The sequence below is a fragment of the Numenius arquata genome, chromosome Z, assembly GCF_964106895.1.
Source record: "Numenius arquata chromosome Z, bNumArq3.hap1.1, whole genome shotgun sequence".
Lineage (NCBI taxonomy): Eukaryota > Metazoa > Chordata > Aves > Charadriiformes > Scolopacidae > Numenius > Numenius arquata.
In genome coordinates this window covers 36,462,265-36,478,753 of record NC_133616.1, presented here as the reverse complement: position 1 = coordinate 36,478,753, position 16,489 = coordinate 36,462,265, and the positions used below count along the sequence as shown (strand labels likewise).

At 40.2% G+C, this 16,489-nt stretch overlaps 1 protein-coding gene across 1 annotated transcript in view; it reads right to left on the bottom strand.

Moving 5' to 3' along the window:
* CNTLN (centlein) overlaps nt 1–16,489 on the bottom strand; it is a 208,818-nt gene that overhangs the window by 58,888 nt on the left and 133,441 nt on the right. Inside the window, exons 14-17 of the mRNA XM_074166843.1 lie at nt 8,352–8,443; nt 5,619–6,139; nt 3,084–3,258; nt 91–184 (exon numbers count right to left, since the gene is read on the bottom strand). Of these exons, the coding sequence (XP_074022944.1) occupies nt 91–184; nt 3,084–3,258; nt 5,619–6,139; nt 8,352–8,443 (882 nt within the window). The remainder of the gene's footprint in view (nt 1–90; nt 185–3,083; nt 3,259–5,618; nt 6,140–8,351; nt 8,444–16,489) is intronic.

The following is a 16,489-nucleotide window of genomic DNA, read 5'->3' as shown; positions in this document are numbered from 1 at the left end:
TGTGTAATATAGAAGATGTTTTGGATTATCAGGCAGGAGTGCTTTGTCAATCTTACTTATGAAGTTGCCAAAAAGATGTAATATTTCTACCTTTGCTTGTAACTGATGGATAAGATGTTATGAGACAGCAGATCTTCTTCCTCTTGGAATGTAACTTTTCTAGGTCTTTATTCTGTGAACGGCCCTAAATAAAAAACAGAAGGACAAATGTAGCAACTCTTCATTATGGAACACCACTCACAATACTCCAGTTTGAACTGAAACAACAAAAATTACTTCAAGTAACACACAAAATTCTAATTCATTTTAGTTTGAAAATCAATCTTACAACATCAGCCAGTGGAAAGTACAAATTTCTGCCTTGTAGAAGAAATATTGAACTGTTAATAGGTAAATCATAGCCCTTTCCAAAGCATCCCAGAGAAAAATTAAGTGTCTGTTAATGCTACGCTATTTTTTTTAGATAAGATATGAACTTACTTGTAGGGAAAAAAGATAGTGTGCATTACTTGAAAACCAACAATATATTATTTTTTGAGATATTGAAGTGAAAATAAAAGGGAATAGCAGTGAGTTCAAAAGGAAGAAGATCAGATTAAACACTGAGCTGTATGAATATATATATGTGAACATGCATATACAATCCATGTGTTTTTACAGGGTTTAACAAAAGTCAGGTGCTTGCCTTTCAAATATCTGATTTGAAAAGTCAGCTCTTTCCAGAACCTATCAAATGTTCAATGACAGAAGCAGAGGCTGAAGAAGAATGCTGCTTGCAATATGTATAATGAGAATGGTCAGCACGGCTTACTCCAAAATCAAAGTACTATTTCCCTGGCTCCTAAGTGCTCAGTGCATTTTGAAATACTTTTGTTCTGGAATTCTGCAACATTTATCCAATTTCTGAAGTCTTCAGTTTGCAATTTCTATGTGATATCATGCAAGATATTTCTGGAAATATTCATATATAAAATAGCTGTTCATCAAATTTAAAAGAGTAAGTAGCAATGGATTACCTATTAACTGCACTGAACAAATTACTGACATTATAGGATAGCTCAGCCATGAATTCTAGATTTGTACAATCACCACACAATTTGAAGAGCAGGGAAATAGGATATGGTAGTAAAAAAGAAAATAAATATAAGTGCCAACTTTTCAGACTAAAACCAAAGGAAAACAAGGGAGGTCAAGCTCTTGTAGGTCTGTGTCCTTCAAGCAGTCTCTTAACTATTTCATCCCATGCCTCAAAGACCCCAATGGACAGTACTAAGTCCCCATCAGTATAACCGGAGGATGTTACAACCACTGAAGACATGTAATTGGGTGACCGATGCTAGTCTGAAATAGTGATTATATGTTACAGAGAACTGAGCAGATGATGAGCAAATGATCCATGCCTGCGGTGGAAAGATGGAGATCTCCACTCTAGGCCACAGCTCTGACAAATGTATGAGTTGTAAGACAGTGCCAATAACTCTCCTGATACTGCACAGGGTATTATATATTTATACCACATGGGGCAAAACTGAGAAAGTCCTTGTGTCATAAATGATCTCATCTTCAATCCCAGGCATAGTTCAGGACTTAGGAGATTTCTCTAGGCTCTCTTTATATGAGAATAACATGACCCAGCTGGAGTGTCCTTAAATCCTCAGGAGGGATTTAAGATTTCTGTTAAAATTGGTGTTCCCAATTGTCAATAGTAAATGTTTTTGCAATGCTATCTTATGTACTCACAAACCATGCTTTCAAGTGCTTTTCCTGCAGCAGGAGACTTCTGCTGAAGCATATTTACCTGCTTAGGGCTCTTGTGTATGCTCCAAATCCACCAGACTGTTACACACTCTATCTGTGTTTGTCTTTTCCAGCAGCAACAGAAAGTAAATGCCATATAGGCAAAAAAGAGAGGTACTGTCTGTGTCTACACTACCAAGAAGAGAGACCAGAGACTCTTGGATTGCCCACCTTGTATATCCTCACTTAGGAGCAGTAGGAGATAATAGCGGTGCACTCTGTCAGATTTTCACATATATCACTTGCACATCCTCATATTGTGTATTATATACCAGCAGATGGTTGCAGAAGAATTCTGCAGTTTTTCTGCCGGAAAAGCAGGCCTTTTGATGGAAACACACAATCAAGAATATATAACAAAACCAGAGAGTTTGCGTTTGCTTTAAAATGTTGGAGACTAAGAAAATATACTCTGTTTTCAAACTCTTTATATATCAGCATAAATAACAGAATTTCAAACTAGTTTTATAACAGCAGCAAGTTATTCAGTGTTTCAGTATTCTGTTTCTTGAACTAAGAAACGACAATATCTGCTTGTGTTTTAAATTCCACGAAGTGATTTATTTGGGCAAACACAGAAGGAAAAAGTATTAGGCACTGTTCAAAAGTCAAAGAATGAGTCATCTGTTACAGATTGTATGGAGCCTCTAAAGACCTAGGAAACAACCAGCTGGCCCTCTTCTGTGAGAAAACAGCATACAGATATAAGGAATGAGACAAGTTCAAATTCCAGACAGTGAATGTAAATGGGCTAAGAAGAAGCTAAAAGCACACTTTTCTCTAGATAGAATCTCCTGGACAGAGATAGAGCCAAAAGCTTCTTTCCAAGATGGAGACAACTCTTTCTGCACACACCAAATGAATGGAGAGATGCTCATGCTTGATTAGTCAGCACATCGTTTTGCAGGAGGGGAGGAGAGGATGTTGCTGTTTCCTTGTTATGAGTTATGTCACCCTGTTCTGTATGGCTTTTCTTGTTGAGACAGAGTTTAATGGGACATCTGCACATTCTTTGTCTGTACTGTGAGACAGCAGGACTAGCTTACAGCAGCTTTACAGTCTTTTAGTCAGCTTTTGCATTCCTGACACTCCCTCCAAATACTTTTGCAGACTAATTGTTTAGAAAATATTCTAAATGATAATGAAACTTCCCATTGAATATCCTGAAGCAGATTTTCTTTTCAGTTTACAGCAAGAGTCAAATTAATTAAGAGGGGAACAGCAATGATAAAGGTATTAAACCTCAACACTTTGCACAGGAGAACAAAATAAGTTCTATTATGTACCTTTTTATTAATCTGCTGGTTTTTGCCTTCTAAATGAACAATGTTGCAAGGCTTTTGACAATCTTGTATTTGATTTTTTCCCTGTTGTTTACTTCTGTCTGGCAGCGGATCAATGTTTTGCACTGTCTTCATAATCACTGCTTCCAAACTTTCAGAAGTTGGTATTTCAGAGTCACTAAAACAGCACATTCAGGAAAACAAAAAACAACAAAAAAGCTAAATATTAAAAGTTCCAAATAGTCAATGCTTAAGTGCATAGAAAACAACACATGCAAGAAAGACGAGAAACTACTGTAAAATCCAAACAGTACTACGTTGACTTATTCAAAAGATGGTTACAAATATGATAAATATTCAAGAAATCTCTGAAATTGCCTTATCAAGTTCTACTCTGTCAATTGGAATCTCACTCTACAATGCATGGAGGTTTTAGACTTTAACTGTTTCTTAAAGGACAGCTTTTGTTACAGTCTACAAAAGTGACACAGATGCAAAACTACTTGATAGTACTCCTATTCTGTGAATGGCTCACAAGATCAAAGGTTCCATCCAACCAAAAATATTCTGTGATTCTGTGATTCTGATACACTATGTTTCTATATATTTTCACTTTTGATAATAAAATAAACAGATGTGCAATACTTCACTCAATAACATTTTGTTTCAATTGAACTTTATTTGTAGTGTTGACTGAGACAAACTCAGAAATTACACTTCAGTGAAATCTCTGTCCAGCACCCCTGTAGAGTGCTTTTAAATTCTGTAAGCTTGGTAGTCCTTCTACTGAAATTGCCTGCCATGCAGAGAAACTGGACTTGAAACTTTCATTCTACTTCAAAATTGTCCTTAAACTTGCATACAATGTGCTCTTAATTTCCAGTTTTTCACTGCCTTGCCCCAGATTATAATATTCAGTGAGGTCTATCTTAAAATATTAAGTCTTGGATATACCATTTTCGATACAATCAGTGGCTATTCATCATCATTTGTGCAAACAGATTTGTGAAGGAATCCCTTGAGAGAAGTAATTTTGGTTTGTTACTTTTTAAACCAAGACATTTAAAAAGAGACAACTGAGTTCAAATTAAGTTGCATCATCACAAAATCCTGTCCTGACACATTGGTATGTCTTATTGACTGATAAGAGCAGAAATTAATGTAGTAGTTTGAAGGTGCTGCAGGAGCACAGTATTCTTTACCATATACACGTTTCCCTCCAGTGAATCACTATCCTATGACAAGAATTCCCTAACCCAATACTTGTACAATTATCGGAAGCTGTATTTATGGCTAGCCATGACAACTGAAGCCAAACAATTACTTTCCACTTCATTTCAAACTCAAATTGCAATGACAATTTGTTTGCTCAATTTTGTTCTTAAAAAGCAAAACATAGTAAATTAAATAAAAAGCTCACTAATTGCAACAGAAAAACACGTATGTTTTCTGAACATCAGATCTGCAATATTAAATTAAACAGAAAAACAAACAAGCTTTACATTAATGACAGCACGTGACAAATTACATGGTCCTTAATTTGTTTTTTCTTTCACGATACTGTGTTCAGGAGCCCTCTATTTTGCATGAGGAGAAGCAGCAGAAGGGCTTCATTTGCCACTGTTCATTTGCTCCACATGACATTTAAAAGCCAACATGAAGCCTAAGAAGATGATTATGTTTTCTTTACTCTTTTGCTACCTTCTCAATATTTTGGGTAAACACAGGCTTGAAAAATTTTTTTGCCTGTCTCTTAGGACAAAGTATTGAAAGACAAGGTATGATACCCAGTTACCTAGTGGCTTACTGCTGCTTCCCCAAGTATGCGTGGACAAATAGAAGCAGAAGCAAGAATTCTAAATGCTTATGAAGCTTGCCAGTGCAATTTTCTGAGGACCGTGTGACTTATGACTGGGACTTTATGCAGTAACAATTACCTTTAAAGAACTGATTTTTAACCATCATTCAATTAAAGTTAGTACAATGACTGTGCATAAAACATACATGAAATAATTAGTGTGGATGGTTCTTAATTTAAAGGATGTTAAACAGCTTGTAGACATCTGCTAGCAAGCTGAAATGGGTCATTCAAAATTTATCTAACTAAATTAAGGGGAAAAAATGTTTCTCCTCCCGGGTCGGCATGTCACAAGATAACTAAACCGACTTAGTAGGCTTGCCTGGGAATCCTTAGCTGTCAGTGGTGAATATGCAAAGGGCCAGCAAATTAAATCAACCTGCCAAACTGTCAATTTCAAGCCTCATGACTGCATGAAAATAGCATCACTGGAAGAAATCAAGCATTGCCTTCTTTTGGGTTTCCTGGCACCTATTCAAATACTCATGCAGTTGTGGCTAATTTTGCATGCAAATTTCAGTCAATAAGCTCAGAACAAGACCTCCCAAGATATTTCAAAGGATCTGACAGTATTTTTTTTGAATACCAAATCAACAGTAGTTGAAATTCAATCTCCATTTGCTAGTGCTTTACATATGCACAGTGTCCCCTCTACAGGGCTAAGTTAATGAGAGCCGTACCTGCTTTCACTCACATCCTCCCAGCCGTCCTTACTGAAGTTCTCAAATACATTACTCATAACCTTGATGGACTGTTTGAGAAAAGCTCCATGATGTCCCAAAGAGCTCTTTTTCTTGGCTGTTTTTAATTTAACCTTGGCGCCTGTTATCTTGCAATTACATTGCCCAGAGGTTGCCACTGCTTTGGCTCCTTCCAGCAAACACTTCAGCTTCTGCACTTGACTCAGCAAATCTTCATTTTCATTTCTCAACCTGTTAGCTTCTGCCACTTGCTTCTTCAAAGAGGTAGCTTCTTTTTCCTGCTCATCAATCACTAATTGAAGTTCTGCTTTGTCTTTTTTTGTTTCACAAATCCTCTTAAGTAGTGTTTCCAGCTCTCTCTCTCTCGTGTCTGCATCTTCCTTTTGCACTTTCAAAGACGCTTTCAAATAATTTTTCTCTTTTAATAACTCTTTATTTACTTCTTTCTGTTTCTTTAATTCCCCTTCAATAACTTTGAATCTTCTTTCTAGTTGTTGTACCTAAGAAAAGCAATTTTAGGTATTATAATATTTGAGCTTATCCAGTAGAAAAAAACCCTGTGTTCTCAAACGTATTTAGTATATGACAATAATATTACATTAAGCACAAGGACAAAAGCAATCAATAGTCCTTAATTTAAGAATAATTCTAATATAGTACAGATGAAAACATTTTAGCTGCAATAATACAGCTGTTGAACAAAGGTCAGATGGCAAATGAAGTTAAAATTCCAGGCAAAATGACACAGAAGTTTAAGTATGCTAATGAACCAACCTGATGCATCTTGAGCTCATTACTGATTTGGTTATACATACTAATTTAATTTTAAGAAACATTTTCAAAAGAAAAACTATTTCGAAATACAGACAATTTTGCACTAGCTATCTAAATCAACAAGTTATTTCAAGTGTTGTAAATACACAAATTAAATATTAATTTGATCTTCCAAAAACCCCCAAACAAATCATAGCAAGAGATATCAGAAGCTTAGCACCTAAACAAGATGAAGGCTGAAAGGCATTTTTTATTCACAGAAAGGGAAAATCTATCCTATTCCAATGAAGTCACTTTATAAGCTTCTCATATATATTTTGAAGAAACACATTCTACCAAAATAGGATGTGTAAGTTTCAAACTTCATATATAATTGTGAATTTGATATTGAATTTGTGAGTTTGATAGCAAACCTTTAATATGTATGCCTATGCATTACTAAGGTCCTTTATGGAAATTCATAGCACTCCCACAATGAACAGAGATTGCCTTATAGCTATATAAATTTATTGGGTGAATTTAGAAACAAAAGGGATTCTTCCAAATGTTTCAATGAAAACAAGGTTTATGATTAAAATCATAATTTGTACTTTCCTCTCCAATGACTAGAAGTTAGATCAGTACCTTTCTTCAACCACCTTCCTAAACTGAGGTTCTGCTATCATTTTCTCGGTTCTTTAAAGCAACCTCTTGCACTCACTAGCACTTAAAGTCATGTATGACAGCTGGAAAGAAACAAACAATGAATAGCTTCTATACCTATCCCTAAGGTAGCATCATAACTCTATATATCCATAGAGATAAAAATTATGTAGTACCTGGCAAACAAAATTATAGTTCTGAAATGTAGATGATAAGCAAGCATAAACTGTGTGACATTTCAGATGGTAGTATTCATATTATTTCAATTATTCACTCTACCTTAAGATAAATGAATGTGAGCACTTCCTATTCTGTGTGTTATTATTCTAACACGATGTTTGTCATTCAGTAATAACGAGATGACAGCCTTCATTGCCTGACCATATGGCAAGTGTTACAAGTATATGAAATCACATCATCTGCTGTAAATTACCATACTTCCTACAAGTTAATTCACAAATAAAAAATAAATAGGCATACTCGAACTGACATTCAAAGTTACAGATTTTTGTTTATTCAATTTAAGCATGCTTTTAAAGATTTATAAGTAATTAAACAAATATAGTTTTGCAAAATGACAAACAAAAAGCATGATACTGTTTGAAGGATATCTTGTCTTTGCAGCAAACAAAACATATGGTAAAATACAAGTGAGCCCTCTTAAGTGAACACCTGTTAACATACTAAACTACTTGTGTATATTACAAATATCAATACAAATAGCAACTAGTTAAGAACATCTTGTTACTGTATGAGGTAAAACACGTAGAATGTTGAGCAGTAAAGATTAAATACTCATCACATTTGCTAAGCCAAAGAACACTAAATGTTTACAGTACTATCTTGTGAAGAGAGTGACAAACCCACATATGTAAAAAATATTTGCATATGTAATGTTGTGCTAAAATTTAAATATAACAAAATGTGGATTTATCACTATTATGCATCAATTTTATTCTGTAGCAAGAGCTCTATGGAGATTAACACCTTATATCATGTAAGGTTAAATACTCAGCAAAAGAAATGAAGGTTTCTGAACTTAAAAGTGGTAAAATACTAAACATATGTTACTTCCAATTTAGATAATTTGTTAGTTTTTAACATTATACCTCTAAACAGTCTTTTCCATTTCTCTGACATTAACCATTCACTAGAATTAATTTCTGAAACAATTTTGGAAATCCATATTTTTGAATTAGGAGAGGAAATTCATGCCCTAAACTGATGAGTATTGGCATATATTTATATGATTCTTCTATTAAAATTTAGGTCTGTTTGCTGGGGTTCGTATCTTACCTTCTGTAATGTCTGATGTGAAACTTCTTTCATATTCCTCTTTGGAGTACTGTTCTTGACACCATCATCTTCACTAAGTTTAAAAAGCGGTTCTATTGGAAAATAAATAATACATCTATATCAGAGAATAAATAAAATACATTGTGACATCTAACATTTCCCTAAAACAATACCTAGACATTTTAAGGACCGGCTTTCTTTACTTCTGCAATTATTTATAATGTGGTCTATTTTCTTGATGAGCCTTTTGGTCAGTTTCTGAAGAGTGACCCCTTTTCAAAGTGTTCTGTCACATAATTATGAATCTTTGTAGCATCACAGAATGTTTTTTTCAGAGTACAAGCTTTTCAAAGGTACAATAGATCCGCAGGTTAAAGATGCTGTACTTTCATTCTGATTTTTATTCTTTTATAGACTATTCCCTCTATGCCTTAAAAGCAGAAATCATTGCCTTTTTATCTACACAGTCACTACCAGTTTTGTTCTCTAGGTCTTGTCCCCTGCTAGGAGGATCAGAGTGATTGGTGAACAAAGCAAACAGTAACAGAATTAGGATGGATGAAAACTTTAAACCCCTTTTTTTGTTAAGTGAAAGATCATGTACTTCACCAGATAAATCACACAAATCATTCCACTGTAATACTGTGAATTCATAACAATTAGAAATTGATACAACTAATGAGAGTGAATATAACTCTAAGCATCACTCTCAGAGACAGCTCTAGGTATATAGGCACTTTAGGTACTAAAAATCCCACAAAAACAGACAAGTTAAAAATAAGATCTGTTCACAGAGAAAAATGCTAAGAAAAAGTTTAGAAGTGATAATTTGTACGGTAAGTCAGAAGTAAAAGACATACTGTTTAGATTTCAACCAAGACCTTAGCATTCACAAATTGCCCACTGCTCACAGAAAGTAATAATTATACCTCAGAAGGACTTTCTCTTAGAATATGAAATATTACATTAAAGAACAAAAAATCCCAACACTGTAAAAATACCACAATATTCACACTTCTTTTCTTTCCCTTCTTCCCCCCAAATTAACTTAAAGAACTAATCTTAAGGGATAAATAACTGTGCTACGTCGTGGAGGTCTGCTTTAGAAGTATCATTTCAAACTACAAGCAGACACTGCAGGTCACTTAAAAACTTTTGATTTATAAACAAAGCAAGTGTAGAAGAAAACAGTGTTACTCTCTGTAGATTCACAATCCTCTTGATATAAACAGTGACTAACAAGTTTGTTAGAGTGAATTAGACCTTTCTTTTGTCTTTGGAACATGTCATGGCCAATTAATACTTCTGTATTCATGAAATAAATGGAACACTATTCTAAAGATAATAAAAGCTGAAAAAGGTAAAACTATGCATCTAGGGAATATGTACCTTTACCTTGATATTAATATGTTAGTTCCCATGTTGTTTCAGACTACAGTCCCCCAGCACAGTGGTACTGCATACATTTACAACATTCTTTAAGTAACACACAAAAGATAATATGAACATGCTTTTCATCTTTTTCTAAATATGCACTCATTTGAATGTCTGCTGTAGCTTTTATATCAGCATTTACTGTACTCCACTGAAAAGGAAAATGATTTCCCATAGTCAAAGAAACTGATCAAAGCACACAAGGTGTTATGTTTATGTGGATGTATTAAAATACAATTTAAAACTCTATCTATAAATAAACATGTTCTATGCAAAGAATAAAGAATACTACTTCAAAATAGATAGAAAAGACTATACATGTTCAGTATTATCACAGAAGTCACAAGCAACATAATTTAAAGAAAAGCCAAAGGTCATTGATGCATAACCCTTTCTATTGAGCAGAAAATAAATGGCCTCTTCAGCCCTCTTCTCACCTCCTCCCTTCTAATTGTTATGTAATTGTTCACAGGAATTGGTTAGGGAGGCAATGAAACAGCGTTGCCTATAACTGTCTGTCTGTCTATGATAGCAGAAAGATTCATCATATCAGTCTACTCAGCAAGACATATGCTCTACCCATTATACTCCTACATAAAAAAACCAAACAAGTTCTCCCTCAAGGAACAGACCCACAAGTCATAAACCCCACTATCTTCTGTCATCCAATTACCATGGTCTTACAGAATTATAGTTAAGTCTGGCTGAGAAAACATAGTTAACTGCCAGCTTTAGAAAGTAACACTTAATTCCTAATTAATAGTCACCAAATTTGATGACAAGTTAGTTCAACACTGCTGCCGAGATGGTACTTGAACTATGACACTACAGGTCACTATTAGTATTTGCAGACAGCCTTCTTACAGAAAGAAAAAAAAAAATCAGTTTCAAAAAAACAGCCCAGAGCTGTGTATTAGTCATTCTTAGAGTATCTACATGAACCATCAAAAGAATGAGATTTTTGCCTCCGGTATGCACCCCGTGAAGGATTCCCCTGACAGACAGGAGGTGCCGTGTTGCAGAAAGCCACTGTGTTACTGATGGCAGTGGTAGCCACCCATGCTCCTAAAGATGTGCTAAGTCTAAAACAGCCAGTGAGGAAAAAGCACTGTGAAGACCAGAAGGGAATGCCATTCTCACACATGAGCTGGGGACATCATAGATTCATGAGGAGTCTCAACGAAAGAAGCCTTCAAACTGCCTCCTTGAAGACATGGGGGGCCAACAGTTTACCTTCTTTTAATAAGGCACTTGCTATTTTTCTGAATAGGATTAGATGGACCCGCTTTCCCGCTTGTGGAGGAAATGGTATGAGTATATGCCAACACATTCTTTACATTCACATACAAATAATGCCACGAATAGCATGAATAGTGAATTTGTATTTGATGACTACTGCCAAATAATTGGCAATGGTGAAAGAGAGACCTTGGTGTCCTGGGTCTGGCGGTGATAGGGTTAATTCTCCCCAGGACCTAGCAGGGACACAGGTATTCCATCCCATGTGAGCCATGCCCAGGGGGTAACAGGAGCTGGCCGGGGATGGGGAGGGGCAGGAAGTCATCCCCCAGGGGAGCGGAGCAGTCCGGGGGGGGGGGGGGGGGGGGGGGGGGGGGGGGGGGGGCGTCCCGGGTGCGGTCGGCAAGCGGTGATATCGTACTCGTGGCTGTGTATTCCTCTGTCGGTGTTATTATTGTTGTTGTTTCTTGCTCCCCTTGCTGTTCTGTTAAATTGCCTTTGTCTCAACCCACGAGTTTTTTGCCTTTTTCTTCCGATTCTCCCCTCCCGGCCGCGCTGGCGGGGGCGGGGGCCCATCTGAGCGAGCGGCTGCCGCCTGGTCGCCATCTGAGGCCAAACCACGACAGTGCTTTTTGGCGCCCAACGTGGGGCAACTCGGAGGGTTGAGATAAAAACAGATCTGACCAGAGCGTGCTAAAAGGAATTGGTTATCGGTATTTATTGTATTATTTGCTGGGCACAATGTTGCTTCGTTTGTTTTCATGGCTGTGTTATGTAAACTCTTACATGCTCTATGTACTCCCCGTGATGATGTTTGTCACTTCTGGGAGAGGGCTCAGGATTATAATTTTACTATCCTGTGCGATATCAATTTATGATATGATAGCATCACTGTTCAGATGGTTATGTTGGGGCGTTTATTTGGCACTGCTTTCCTGCCCATATCTCGGGGAATTTATTAATAAACACACTGAGTCTATGGGGGAAGCAGGGGGCGATGCTTTTCCCAGCTCTTTCACCTCCCTTTTCTCTTTCGTGCTGGATATGCCAGTTTTTGAGAATTTTGAATACTCTTGGGACACGCAGACCAGCTTGGTCCTATTACTAGGTCTCCTGAATGTTTTTCAGTTTTTGTTTAGGGTTAAGCAACTATTTAAGACTACCACCCCGAGATCTGCCCCAAGGCTGGAGAGTCATGGGTGGCATGGCATGTGGGAGAACATGGGCAGGTATCTAGAGAGTTTTTCACCTCCAATGGTCTGGGATTTCATCACCGAACAATTACAGAACCCCGATAAAGTGATAGAATATTTGAAAGAAAAATGCTGTGGCTATTCCAGAGAGGCACAACTCACTGCATTGTGCTGGGCCCTGGCCAGTATCTACCAAGCATTGCTCAATGGTGCGCAGCATCCTCAGGAGGAAGAGATGGAAACCAGGCCGACAGGCAGTGTGGCTGCTCTGGCCCCTGCGGCAGGCGCGGTGGCTGCTCCAGCCCCAGTGGCAGGCACTGCAACTGAACCAGAAAACCAACCTGTGCCCATATCAGTTGCCCCTATCCAGAAGAAGAAATACACCAAGAAATCAGTTCGCTCAGCGAAGGATGACGATGATCCAGGGTTGTCACGAGAACAAGAGGAAGAGGCAGAACTGGAGATAATCACTCGATCCCTGTCCCTGAGTGAGCTGCGGGACATGCGAAAAGATTTCAGCCGACTTCCAGGCAAGCACATTGTCACCTCGCTGCTCTGGTGCTGGGACAACGGAGCTGGTAGCTTGGAATTGGAGAGTAGGGAAGCCAGGCAGCTGGGATCTCTGTCTAGAGAGGGGGGCATTGACAAGGCAATTGGGAAAAGGACACAAGCTCTCAGCCTCTGGAGGCGACTCCTGTCAGGCGTGAGGGAAAGGTATCCCTTCAGTGAACATGTTGTATGTCATCCGAGCAAGTGGACCACCATGGAAAGAGGTATTCAGTACCTGAGAGAATTAGCCGTGCGGGAGATGATTTATTATGACCTGGACAATGCCCAGTTTCCCACAGATCCTGATGAGATCCAATGCACAAGGTCCATGTGGCGGAAGTTTGTGCGGAGCGCACCATCATCATATGCCAACTCATTAGCAGTGATGGAATGGAAAGGAGAAGAGGGACCAACAGTGGATGAGGTGGCTGCCCGACTTTGGCAATATGAAGAAAATCTCTCTTCTCCCCTCGTCTCAGCTGTGGAGAAACTGTCCCGGAAGGTCCAGCAACTTGAAGAGAATATGTCCTCCCCACCTGTACGAGCCAGTATCTCAGCTGTTAGGAACAGACGTTTCTCCACTCAAGATAGAGAATACAGGGAGTACACCCCACGAAGCACCCTGTGGTTCTGCCTGCGTGACCACGGAGAGGACATGAGGAAGTGGGATGGACAACCTACTTCAATCCTACGGGCACGGGTACAGGAATTGCAAGGAAAAACAACCACAAAAGCAGATCTCCCCAGGAAAAGTGCTGCCCCAGTTTCCAATGTGCAGTTCCCCAGACAGAATAGAAGGCCTGAGCCTACTTCTGATCCCCTTGAAGGAACCTCCAGAGCATTTCTGCAAGAGGCGAGTAACGGGTACTATGACCAGTATTAGGGGGGCCCTGCCTCCAGCCAGGTGGGGGAAAGGGACAACCGAGTTTATTGGACAGTGTGGATTCGATAGCCTGGCACATCAGAGCCACAGGAGTATAGAGCTTTAGTGGACACAGGTGCGCAGTGTACCCTAATACCATCAAGCTATAGAGGGACAGAACCCATTTGTATTTCTGGAGTGACAGGGGGATCCCAAGAATTGACTGTACTGGAGGCTGAAGTGAGCCTAACAGGGAATGAGTGGCAAAAGCATCCCATTGTGACTGGTCCAGAAGCTCCATGCATCCTTGGTATAGATCATCTCAGGAGAGGGTATTTTAAGGACCCAAAAGGGTACCGGTGGGCTTTTGGCATAGCTGCCTTGGAGGCGGAAGACGTTAAACAGTTGTCTACCTTGCCTGGTCTCTCAGAGGACCCTTCTGTTGTGGGGTTGTTGAGGGTCGAAGAACAACAGGTGCCAGTCGCTACCACAACAGTTCATCGGTGGCGGTAGCGAACTAACCGAGATTCTCTGATCCCCATCCACAAGCTGATTCGTCAACTAGAGATTCAAGGAGTGATCAGCAAGACTCGCTCGCCCTTTAACAGTCCCATATGGCCGGTGCGGAAATCTAATGGAGAGTGGAGGCTAACTGTGGACTATCGTGGCCTTAATGAAGTTACTCCACCGCTGAGTGCTGCCGTGCCGGACATGTTAGAACTTCAATACGAACTGGAGTCCAAGGCGGCCAAATGGTATGCCACAATTGATATCGCTAATGCATTTTTCTCAATCCCTCTGGCAGCAGAGTGCAGATCACAGTTCGCTTTCACTTGGAGAGGTGTCCAGTACACCTGGAACCGGCTGCCCCAGGGGTGGAAACATAGCCCCACCATTTGCCATGGACTGATCCAGACTGCACTGGAACAGGGTGAAGCTCCGGAACATCTGCAGTACATTGACGACATCATTGTATGGGGCAACACAGCAGAAGAAGTTTTTGAGAAGGGGAATAAAATAATTCAAATCCTTCTGAAAGCCGGTTTTGCCATAAGACGAAGTAAGGTCAAGGGACCTGCACAGGAGATCCATTTTTTAGGAGTAAAATGGCAAGATGGACGCCATCAGATCCCAATGGATGTGATCAATAAAATCGCAGCTATGTCTCCACCAACTAGTAAAAAGGAAGCACAAGCTTTCCTGGGCATTGTGGGTTTTTGGAGGATGCATATCCCAGATTACAGTCTGATTGTGAGCCCTCTGTATCAAGTAACTCGGAAGAAGAACGATTTTAAATGGGGTCCTGAGCAGCGACAAGCTTTTGAACAAATTAAACAGGAAATAGTCCATGCAGTAGCTCTGGGGCCAGTCCGGGCAGGACAAGATGTTAAAAACGTGCTCTACACCACAGCTGGGGAGAACGGCCCTACTTGGAGCCTCTGGCAGAAAGCACCAGGGGAGACACGCGGTCGACCCCTAGGGTTTTGGAGTCGGGCCTACAGAGGATCTGAAGCCCGCTATACTCCAACAGAAAAGGAGATACTGGCAGCATACGAAGGGGTTTGAGCTGCTTCGGAAGTGGTTGGTACGGAAGCACAGCTCCTCTTGGCACCTCGGCTGCCGGTGCTGGGTTGGATGTTCAAAGAAAGGGTCCCTGCTACACATCATGCAACGGATGCTACATGGAGTAAGTGGATTGCATTGATCACGCAGCGAATTCGAATGGGAAACCCCAGTCGCCCAGGAATTCTAGAGGTGATTATGGACTGGCCAGAAGGCAAGGATTTTGGAATGTCACCGGAGGAGGAGTTGATGCGTGCAGAAGAGGCTCCACCGTATAATGAACTACCAGGAAATGAGAAGAGATATGCCGTGTTCACTGATGGGTCCTGCCGGATTGTGGGAAAGCATAGAAAGTGGAAGGCTGCCGTGTGGAGTCCTACAAGACGAGTTGCAGAAGCCACTGAAGGACAAGGTGAATCAAGCCAGTTTGCAGAGGTGAAAGCAATTCAGCTGGCTCTGGACATTGCCGAGCGGGAAAAATGGCCAGTACTTTATCTCTACACCGATTCATGGATGGTGGCAAATGCCTTGTGGGGGTGGTTACGGCAGTGGAAGCAGAGCAATTGGCAGCGCAGAGGCAAACCTATCTGGGCTGCTGAATTGTGGCAGGATATTGCTGCCCAGGTAGAGAATCTGGTTGTGAAAGTACGTCATGTAGATGCCCATGTACCCAAGAGCCGGGCCACTGAGGAACATCAGAACAACCAGCAAGTGGATCAGGCTGCTAAGATTGAAGTGGCCGAGGTGGATCTGGACTGGCAACATAAGGGTGAATTATTCATAGCTCGATGGGCCCATGACTCCTCAGGCCATCAAGGAAGAGACGCTACATATAGATGGGCTCGTGACCGAGGGGTGGATTTGACCATGGACACTATTGCACAGGTCATCCACGAATGTGAGACATCGCTGCAATCAAGCAAGCCAAGCGATTAAAGCCTCTTTGGTATGGAGGATGATGGCTGAAATACAAATATGGGGAGGCCTGGCAGATCGATTATATTACACTCCCACAAACCTGTTAAGGCAAGCGCCATGTGCTCACAATGGTGGAAGCAACCACTGGATGGTTGGAAACATATCCTGTGCCCCATGCCACCGCCCGGAACACCATCCTGGGCCTTGAAAAACAAGTCCTGTGGCGACATGGCACCCCAGAGAGAATTGAGTGGGACAACGGGACTCATTTCCAAAACAGCCTCATTGACACCTGGGCCAAAGAGCATGGTATTGAATGGGTCTATCACATCCCTTATCATGCACCAGCCTCTGGGAAGATAGAACGGTACAATGGACTG